Source organism: Zootoca vivipara, chromosome 3, assembly GCF_963506605.1.
Source record: "Zootoca vivipara chromosome 3, rZooViv1.1, whole genome shotgun sequence".
In the NCBI taxonomy this organism is placed as follows: domain Eukaryota; kingdom Metazoa; phylum Chordata; class Lepidosauria; order Squamata; family Lacertidae; genus Zootoca; species Zootoca vivipara.
The window spans coordinates 105,960,562-105,971,294 of record NC_083278.1 but is presented as its reverse complement, the minus strand read 5'-3'; the positions used below and the strand labels follow the sequence as shown (position 1 = coordinate 105,971,294).

The 10,733-nt window shown below is 42.1% G+C and overlaps 1 protein-coding gene across 2 annotated transcripts in view; it reads right to left on the bottom strand.

Annotated features, from left to right (window-relative positions):
* Positions 1-10,733, bottom strand: part of PPP1R21 (protein phosphatase 1 regulatory subunit 21) — a 40,954-nt gene continuing 30,221 nt past the window's right edge. Inside the window, exons 18-22 of one of the 2 annotated variants that reach the window (XM_035111081.2) lie at positions 10,400-10,432; positions 9,314-9,430; positions 8,611-8,709; positions 7,197-7,325; positions 1-2,921 (exon numbers count right to left, since the gene is read on the bottom strand). In XM_035111081.2, the coding sequence (XP_034966972.1) occupies positions 2,892-2,921; positions 7,197-7,325; positions 8,611-8,709; positions 9,314-9,430; positions 10,400-10,432 (408 nt within the window). In that variant the 3' untranslated portion in view covers positions 1-2,891. The remainder of the gene's footprint in view (positions 2,922-7,196; positions 7,326-8,610; positions 8,710-9,313; positions 9,431-10,399; positions 10,433-10,733) is intronic. The other variant, XM_035111080.2, reaches the window with a different exon arrangement.

The following is a 10,733-nucleotide window of genomic DNA, read 5'->3' as shown; positions in this document are numbered from 1 at the left end:
AACTGCAACACTTCCTCCCTCCTCCCTTATGGTTTTGATTGGGGCCATTTTAAAATGAGGCTGCATTTTTTATATATATAAAAATTAAATCTGGATTGTATTTTAATCTGCATTTTAATTTATTTTCTTTCTTTTACGTTTTGTTGTGATCTTGTTGATGTCAGCCGCCCTGAGTCCGACTCTCACTGGGGAGGACGGGGTATAAATAAAATTTTATTATTATTATTATTATTATTATTATTATTATTATTATTATTATTATTAAAAGAGCTGTGTTCCAGGGTTTGGACACCATAACTCATAATGAAAGCTGAACTGGAAAAGGGGGGAAACAGGTATGTAACAGGAAATGAAAGAGGTCCCAACATTGCAGGTTCTGATAATGACTTAACATCATGCTGCCCAAATGGTCTGTACTTTTTACAAGTGCCACCTGGAGAGTGATGGACAAGGAGAGGTGGAGGACCTTCCAGAGATGAAGCTGCTGGCAACATCCGGTCTGTCCCTTCAAAAACCACCAGCTGACCCTGGAAACATTCCAATTATACTTCCTTTTCTAACGTAGATCAGCATATATCCAAAACTAAATAAATCCACACATAATGCATTCTTCATTAATTCTCCTCCACCAATTTTTTCTTTTAGCTCTGTCCTATCTTGATCTCTGAGCAGAGATGAGATGAGGAATTAGAAATGTAATATGAACAGTTACACAAATTGGAGTGTCAGTTGTAAAACTATCATTACCTTACAGTAGCTTGTATTTTTAATCACTTTTGAAATCAAATAAATCTAATGAATTTTCTTACATGCAACACCTTTATGCTTTTGAGTGGTTTGAGACTGGATTCTGCCTTTAAAAGATGTGGTTTAAAATTAACCATTGAGTGCAGTAATCTTTTTGAAAACACTGCATTTCAACATTCAGTCTTCCATTCTCCCACTAACCAGTGCTTAGTCATACAGTGGAACCTCTACTTACCACCATAATCTATTCCAGCGGCCTGTCCTTTAGGCAAAACGGGTTGCTGGTAGAAGCACTGTTATGCACATGTGCAGACGGTGGCAGCCGCTTCTGCGTGTACACAAATGGCAGAAGCCACTTCTGCATGTGCATGAATCTCGGCAAACCCGGTATTTACTTCTGGGTTTGCCGCAGTCGCGATTTGGATCGTGCCCAAGTAGAGGCGGTCATAAGTAGAGGTTCTACTGTATTATCTTAAACACTGCAGCTATAAATATTAAAAACCATTAAAAGTCAGGACACACAGACATGTCCAAAGGCAGTTTTGCTCAAAACCACATATAACGCAGGAGCACACAAACATAAAAGTCTGACAGCGAAAGTTTTGACTTGGCGGTATATTTATTCTATGCTCGTAATACACATTGACATGGTTGATACAATGAAGTAACCCTTGAACATAGGACAGCTACTATCCCTTACGGGGGTACAGAAATAGTTCATTGTGAAATATTCAGTAGTGGAGTTTCTTGTGAATGGCGAGGAACTCCCATGGAATACTGTGTTGAAAAGACCTCAGGTTAGTGTCAAAAATCTTCCCAAGGAAGAAAACTTGGAATGGGAATAATTTTTTAGAACACCAAGACATCATTTGGGCGATTCCAAAATGACACAGAACAATCTTCAGGAAGGGACTGGCTCAGACTTTGAAAGTGCCAAGATAAGCTTCAAGCAGCAAGGCATTGCTGCATTTCAGGAATTAAGAGCCTACATTGCCACATGGAAGTTGTAATGTGAAACTTGGGTGAGCGTGCGAAAGCATCTCCACTCCACCCCTCTAGAGAAAAAAGGAAGTTTTAAAAACGGTCAAATTACTATGTGGTTGAAGATGGGGAAGGCAGGCAGGCTTCCAAAGAACAGCACCACAGACCCATGTGAAGGTTTACATCAGTATTTGAACCAGGCCCTCTCTGCACAGCTTTGCTGATTCAGTGATTTCTTAGCCTGCTTCAATGCAACAAGCTGCGTTTGAAACAGAAATACTGATGGCCCATCATGCGTACTGTCCCACTCCTATTGAAATGAAAGGTCTTCGCAAGAAGCCACTTGTCAGCACTGTTTGTTATTCTCACATCTTCCTCCAGCTGTAGGCAGTCATTTCTCTATCACCGGCTTATGAGAAAAGTAACAAACAGAAACAGACAAAATATCACCCTTCAGCACAATTCAAGAACACCTTCTTTGGCCCACTTTCTGCACTTGATTAAAAAAAAAAAGACCACTACTGTACACTTTTAATAGTTCATTACAGTTAATATGAATAGTCACAGCCGCATTGAATGCTTCAATATAAATGTACTGAGATTGCCTCTCTAAGGCAATCTAAGCTAGTCTAGAAGAGAAGACCGGAATCAGTAGTATTTTTTTTTTACAATAACTGCACAGGTGGACATCACTGAAAAACACTGATAGCTCTGGGCTTTTCTTCTGCTTTTTAGTTCACAGAAAGGAATGGACGGGTAGGAATGACAACCTCTTAGGCAGAAAGAGACAAGTACCACACTGGTGTCAGATTTGTTCATCTCAATATGCACTCAAATATACAAAATCTTGGAAGTTTGTACAAGGAAACTAAAAGCAGTTACAAAGTGGTATGGTAAAAAGTTATGGTTCATTCCTATGCAAGTTATCCATGGAGTGCCTATTTTCCCCATCTGCTCTACTGAACACGCCAAGTCCAGTTTGCATTACACCGGCTGGTGAAATCTGGTGCTGTCTCAAATCCAAATGCAACACCAAATCAAACACTGGTAATCCCACCACTGCAGCCATGTCCAGTCCAAGAGGCATTTTGCCAGCTGAACATCAGTTTCAGCATCCGTGTTTCTGTGCATCAGCAACATCCAAGACAGTTGGACAACCAATACTATCGACTTTTGTTCTTCTTGGAATTTCCCTAGATCAGAAAGAGAACACAGGAGATCAGCAGAACATAGGATGCTGCCTGTTGCGGTCAGGCAATTTGCCCATCTAGCACAATTCTGACTACCGTAGTAGTCTTACTGACTGCAGCTCTTCAGGACCAAGCAGAGATCTTTCCCATTTCCCCATTACTTCATCTGTAAAAAAACAATAGATGTCCCTAGGACTGAAGGTGGATCACATTACCGTAAATAAGTCCCTCAAAGTAACAACTAAAATGCCAACGCCTCACACAAGAGACTTAGATCCTGAGTTCTCTTCCAATGAAGGGTGCATCCTGTGAGCAGCAGAATTCTACTTTCCCCCTGAAACAGCTTGTGCTGCTCCACCCAAAAGTTGGGGAACACTCAAACTTTCAAAGGAGGTACAGTACTACAAAGGGATTAGGAATTTGGGGGGTGGGGGGTGGGGTATTACAAACGGCCACACACATCCTACCACCAACCAGAATCCTCTGCTGGATTGTAGGCCCTTCTGAGAAGAGAAGGGGTCATTCCATTTATTAGATTTTCAAAGAATTTCAAAATACTTGTTTCTAACAGATTGCCTAATGCTTGTGGGTCACTGGGGTTCCTGTGAATAATTCCCTGGCCTGATCCAACAGCACCTGCATGCAGTGCATTCATTCAGTCCTACTTCCATTTCATATACCATTTGATTTTTAAAAATATCAAGGTGGTTTACAAAAAGGATCATGCATCACAGATAAGTTGGACATTAGTATTTTAGAGACCCTTAGTATGGACTCCTGCTTTGTACATTGTACACATTGTACATTGTGCTTTGTACACACATTGGTGAAATTCTAGTAAAACAGAATCTTATCTCTTCATGGAAAAAATGTCAGTTTTAAAAAGAAGAAAAGGCTTCTAACCAAGCCTCATGCAGGATAAGACAATCAAGGGTACCTGCACTGATGGAACGATCTGTTTAACACTACACTTAATACAACCCCAGGGTCCTACAATAGTAGTCAAGTGAAAAAGGGTAAACATAGGGGCTGCAGTAATGTAAAATATTTTGGTTCAGGGGGCAAAGCCAATCACGCCCTGCATCCCATGAGCCATAAACTGGGATGATAACAAACACATGCATGAACAAATCTGAGTTACTACAGATCAGAGAAGGGCAACTAATATAGAATGCTTTCTTGTAGTCAATAAACTCTTTCCGATCTGCAAATGCCCAGAGATCTACCAGTTGATTCTCCGCTCTACAGTCTGTCTGCCCTTAGTTTACAGTGCTTTGGCTGCATTTCAGTTTTGGGATGGGGGGGGGATTACAGGGGTAAAGACAAAGATTTCATGGAACAGAGGTGACGTTTGAGGAGGGGATTGAAGCTGGAAAGTGAATATTCTATCATGTAGGTAATGCACTCGCTGGCCATTTGTTATCAGGCAAGGTCCAAGATTTTTGTATTCATTTACAAGGTACTTCACTACTTGGGCCCAGGGTATCTGATCCCTTATATCCCAGCCCAATCACTGAGATTTGTGGGTGTTCCGCAAGGGAAGGGCTTTAGCTCAGTAGCAGAGCATCTGTTTTGCTTGCAGAAGGTCCCAGGTTGTATCTCTAGCTAGGCCTGAGAGAGTCTCCTGCCTAAAACCCCGGAGAGCTGCTGCCTGTCTGTGTAGGCAATATTAAGGCATGCTCCTGTATCTTGTTTCTATGTATGGGGCTCAAACCTTTTCCTGCATAGGCTCATCCATTGCTTCTTCCCCCAAGAATCTGATTTCCCACTGATCCGCCTGCAATCTGTTTCTGAGTGCTCTCCAACTGGTTGTGCTAGCCAAGGGCAAGGTCTTTTAACAACAGTCTGTCTCTCTCCCCCTCCACTCCATGTAAAAACTCATGACTCATGAATTGATTGCTCTATACAACAAGCTTCCTGCTCGTCATCAACAAGGCTTCAGCATTTCAGGAGGAGTCAGAGGGATAAAACAAATGCTTGTGTGGGCATTTGTGTGGGCTAGTTGAAACAAAATTTAAAAAATTCCTTCCAGTAGCACCTTAGAGACCAACTAAGTTTGTCATTGGTATGAGCTTTCGTGTGCATGCACACTTCTCCAGATACACGAAAGCTCATACCAATGACAAACTTAGCTGGTCTCTAAGGTGCTACTAGAAGGATTTTTTAAATTTTTGTTTCAACTACAGCAGACCAACACGGCTACCTACCTGTAACTTGTGTGGGCTAGAACAGCCTCCCGTCCATTAAGCCATTTCTGTTGCTTCGTCCAGATTTACTTCATCTGGAAAGCTTCCCTTGACCCTGAAAAGCCTATTCCATACCCTCTAACATCAGTTCCCATCCTATTGCCATAACGTCTGGCAATACTGTATCAAGTACTTGGGAAAGGGCAGCCTATAAATGTGTTTTTAAAACCTTTTAAAAAACCCAAAACCAAACTCTCATCCTTTCCATTTGCCTTTGGAGACTGAGGGGGCAGTCTCTGACTAAGTCTCTTCCACTAGCATATCGCTGCTGCATTCTAAGTGGCATCCAGAACAGTGCTGATACTAAACAGAAGCATCAAGCAGAAATACTGTTAGTGCATGCATGTGCAAAAACACTATACTTCACAAAGCCTGTACGAACTACTACTAATAGTAAACTGCTCCTTCCTAATATGGCACATAGGCCGAGTGAGGAAAGTGCACATGCCCCAAGGCTGTACTGCGAAGTATCAAGATGTGACTTCTATATCAAAAGGCCTTAAGAAGGGCCATAGCTAACCGGCAGAGCATCTGCTGGGAAAGCAGAAGGCCCCAAGTTCAATGTCCAGCACCCCCAGATAAGGCCAGGAGAGAACCCTGCCTGAAATCCTGGAGAACCTCTGCCAAGTCAGAGCAAGATGGACCAAAGGCCTGACTCAATATAAGGCAGCTTCCTATGCTCCTATGGCACTCTGCCTGCAGAAGGGTAAACTCAAAACCAGCAAAATCCATATTGGGCCGTGCCATCTCATTTCACACTTAGTTCCAATTGTGTGTATATCTTGCTGCAAAAAGTCACTACATGCTAGGAAAACTGGTTGTCAGAATCTAAATGAAGGAGGGGGGAAAGAGAAAAAGCTGGCAGGACAATCAGCATTTCCACTAACTGGATCGTGTGAATGTTTCCCTATTTGTGTCCCACTGTAAATCCACATGAACATACAAAGCTGCCATACCAGGCCAGGCCATTGGTCTATTTGCCCTTGTACAGTCTGGCTAACTGTGGCCTCTGCCCAAATGCTATGACTCACAACTGCAATACTCAATCAAAGCCATTTATCTATGCATTCCTCATTCAGTCCTCTTCCACTGCCAGCTCCAGTTCTCAACTTCTCCATCTCCTATGGTTTGATCTTTGCCAAGCCACTTCCCTCTCGGTACTCATGTGAATTCTCAAGGTCCAGCAACTTCTTTACCATTCATCCTTTTTTTATTCTTTATCCTAGATATCATTTCTTAACCTGTCCCCCCACAATCGCTGCCTTGTCTTCTAATAAAAACTGTATGACTTCTGAGTAGGGGACCTTCAATGTTCTGTATAACACTTTGGACACAGCTAGATATTAAGCAACAGCAGAGATGGACAGAGAATCCTTATTCTACAGACATCCCTCCACTCCCCAGGAGGAGTATTTTCCTCAGTCCACCAACAAAGAGCTCATACTTTGCTCTCCTCTCCCCAGCCCTTCTCTAAAAAGGGATTTAGTTAATTAGGCAGCATGTAGCTCTTAGTGTGATATTATACCAGAAATTGGCAAGCATGTTTGAAAGAACCTGTGAACAAACTACAAAAAAGAAGACATTTGTTGTATACGGCTTCATTGATTCAGAAACCCGTCTGATATAATCTCGCATTTGTTCCTTTTGGAAGCAATCCTTCAGAGGACATAGCCCAACACCCGGCACACCCAGTAATTATTTAAAATATATATAATATTATTATACTTTATAGCCAAGACCGTTTGCTTGTCAGGAAAAAAGAAAACAAGGAGTGAGGAAAGGAAAGGAAAAGGAAAATGGCATATGAGGGAGAAAAGAGGCAGCATAGCGCAAGAAAAGAATAGATTAAAAGGGAAAATATCATCGTTTACATTGTTATTCCAAAAATGTAAAAACAAGATTGGCATGGCCCCTGCACACACTCAGGAGTGTGTGTGTGTAAGTGTCCTATCCTAAGTGACCAAGAAAGGATAGGAAATACTAGCAACTTGCAGGAAACCTGGCCTGCAGCCCATGCAACAAGATTACTTACCTTACTAGCCAGCTTTAGTGTATCTATTTCCTCCCGTTGTTTGGATAATGTTTCGTTCATACTGCAGAGGTGGTCGCTCATCATGCTTAACTGATCCTCATAACTTCTCTTGGTCGTCGTCAACTCATCCTGAAAGGTCACAGACATAGTCTGTTTATTTATATCCCACAACTTCCACAAATACATTTGTAAATAAGCAAGTATAAATACAATAATAGTGCGTAATAAAAGTTAATAGCATGAGGTTTTCTCCGGTTTATTCAGACCTAGTTAGGAAGTTTCTTCCAAGGAGAACTCTGCAGAATGAAGGTCATCAGAGATATCTGGGAATGACATATCCAAAAGCACACCTTGGCCTTTAACTGAGTTGGCTCCTTTAATGCTTGGAACCATTCTAGTGGACATAGAAAATAACTACTCTGCAACATTATTATTATTATTATTATTATTATTATTATTATTATTTTGGGGGGGGGGGTTCCACGTAAATTTACTCACAGGTTCTCATAATATATACAGTGGTACCTTGGTTCTCAGATGCCTTGGTACTCAAGCAACATGGAACCCAAACACTGCAAACCCGGAAGTAACTGTTCCGGTTTGCAAACCATTTTCAGAAGCCAAATGTGCTCCATTTTGAGTGTTATACTTCTGATTAGAGTGCCACTCTTCCGTTTTGAGTGTTACGCTGAGGTCTGTCTGTTTCTGCTATTTTGTGTTTTTGTTTTTGTGGCTTTTTTGTTTTGTTTTTGTGACTGTGTGGAACCCAGTCCAGCTACTGATTGATTGATTGTGTGACTGTAGTACAGTACATTGTTTATTACTTTCATTTTATGGATCAAAGGTCTTGTTAGTAAAATTCATGTTAAATTGCTGTTTTAGGGGTTGTTTTAAGAAGTCTGGAATGGGTTAATCCATTTTGCATTACTTTCTATGGGAAAGCTCGCCTTGGTTCTGGAATGCTTTGGTTTTGGAACAGACTTCTGGAACGGATTTTAAAACCAAGATACCACTGAACACACTGGGGCTAACCATTCTGGCAGAATCCTGGATTCTGAACCAGGCAGCTTTGGGTTAACCCACAATTATGCCAGAGTGGGTTGAGGCAGGCCCAGACTGGATCAGGTCCACCCAGAGTGATCCAGGAATGTCAAAATGGGGTCATTCAGGCAACGATTAAGGGGGAAGAAGGAGATGTATAGGCAAGTGCCTGTGTCTCCTTCTCACCCCATCTTCCCATATATTTAGTCAGGGTCTTAAAAGTCTAATAAAACACTGTGAAATCTCCAGGGATTCAGTTCAAGTCCCAGATCTGGTGAGCCCTAGGATGTTCCAGGTTGGTTCAGGCCCCAGATCAAGGTGGCCGTGCACAACTCTAATGCACACACAGAGCCATGTGGTTAAACAAACTTACCTGCAACCTGGTGATGCTCTGTCTAGCTTGTCTCACCTCTTCCAGTGAGGATTCTTTAGATTTCTCAGTCAGAGCAAGTCGCTTTGCAAGTGCCCGGCACTGCCAATGCACACAAATAAGCAATGTTAGTTTATTTAGGCCGTCTTTTATGCTGGCAATTATTATTTCAAAATCAATAGCACCTTCACTCATACAGTGGGGGCTTTACTGCCCTTCACTCATTCATCACATTAGCCCGGTGCGGTAGGTTGTTTCCCCCATTTTACATATGGGACTCAGCGCTCCTCAAGGCCACATGGCAAATTTATGTCTGAACTGTTTTCTCTAAACACCTGGTCCAGCTAGCCCAGCAGCTCTTCAGGATTTCAAGCAGTGTCTTCTCCCAGCTCTAGCTGGAGCTGCCAGGTGGACTGAACTTGGGACCTTCTGCATGCAAAACAAGTGAGCTCTATGACTGAGCTGCAGCCATTCCTCAGTAAGATTACAGATCACATTATTGACTGAGCCACAATATCTTTATTCACTGTAGTATTTCCAAAACTAAGAGGGGATTGGCTGCTTGTAAAAGCTGAAGCTTCAAAAAGCCCTGCAGCCACAGATTGGTGGAATGAAGTCGCTTATCATATCCTCCAGTGCAAAAAGGGAACCTTCACTGTAAGACGAAGTTTGCATTTTTGAAGTAGGAAAGCACTCGCACACTCACCTCTGCGTGGAAATGTACAGACTTGCTGTCAGCCAGCTGCAACTGAGATGTAAGCTCCACTATTCTTGCCATGTAGTGGTTCTTTATCAAATCTTCCCGGGTGTCGGCTTCTGGAGCCTACAAAGGGTAACATAAGAATAGTTACTAGCTATTACAACTCATGTGCTGAAGCAGCACACATCTTAGTACTAGATGCAGGAAGCAAACACAAGAAGGTCATCATCTGCCTGCTTTGCCAGTGATATCTGTCTGGCCACTGTTGCAACATGGATACCAGATTAGATGGAGACTGCTCTGATCCATCAGCAGTTGGCCGTAGCGGGAGGAGAGATGGGGCAAGTTCTCCTATTCATAACTGGGACAGTGAACAACATTGCTGTCAAACTGCACTCCACCATTTCCTGGAGTATCACATGTTTCCATAATCATAGCAAGATAAGCTCCTGGCAGAATAGGAAATGTCATAAAATGTATTTATTCATTTCCTCATACATATATCCTGCCTCTTCTCCCAATGGCAGCACAGCAAGGGGACGTTAACAATATCATACAGCGCCAGAAAGAATGCTGATTACATTTCAAAGACTTGGGTAAACAACAAGGTTTTCACTTTGTGTCTAGGTGAGCTCAACATAGGGGATGGGGTGTGGGGAAAGGACCAGTGTAGAGATTTGCAGTTTGCAGTAATGTAATCGCCGCTGCCCCAGATAAACAGCCAGGAAGTGGAATTCTGCACCAAAATGTCAAGAAGCAAAGAAGATTAAGACCAAAAAAAATGGTGGGAAAGGGTACAGTTCATCCGACAAAGTAAACTGAACAGCAGCTACATCAGGGACAGGGAATCTTTGGCTCTGCATATCCTGTTGGACTACAACTCCCATCACTCACTACTCATTCACAATGCTGGCTAAACCTGACAAGAATTGGAAGTCCAAGCTCTGGAAGGCCCCATCCCAGAGGGATATTTTTACATTACAGTGTTTTGACCAGGAGCACACAGGTATAAAGAGGTCACTTTAGCACCACTCCACACAGTTTAGCTTAAAAATTATGCCAGCACGACTGTGTCATATTAAAAAAACATACCTCTTCATTTTCAGTGGTTATCAACATCCCGACCTAGAAAAATATTAGAATGACAGAATCAGCTCAAAGTATTAAATTCATTTTCTGATTCTAAAATTCATTTAAATGAAGTTGGTTTCAATGGCTCCAAAGTAAGTTTAACTGGCTTTTGCCCCAAAGTTTGAAAAAGGTAATCACATCTATTAAGCTCCACTAATCTTAATATGAAAGAGAAGTATATGCTCCCCCTTTCCTCACTGGAATCAATGGGGCTTCAACATGGGCAATTTAAACTTTGCCCATGGCATTTCCCCCTGATAAAAATGAAAACCTATTCAGTGGGATCAGCTTGCAA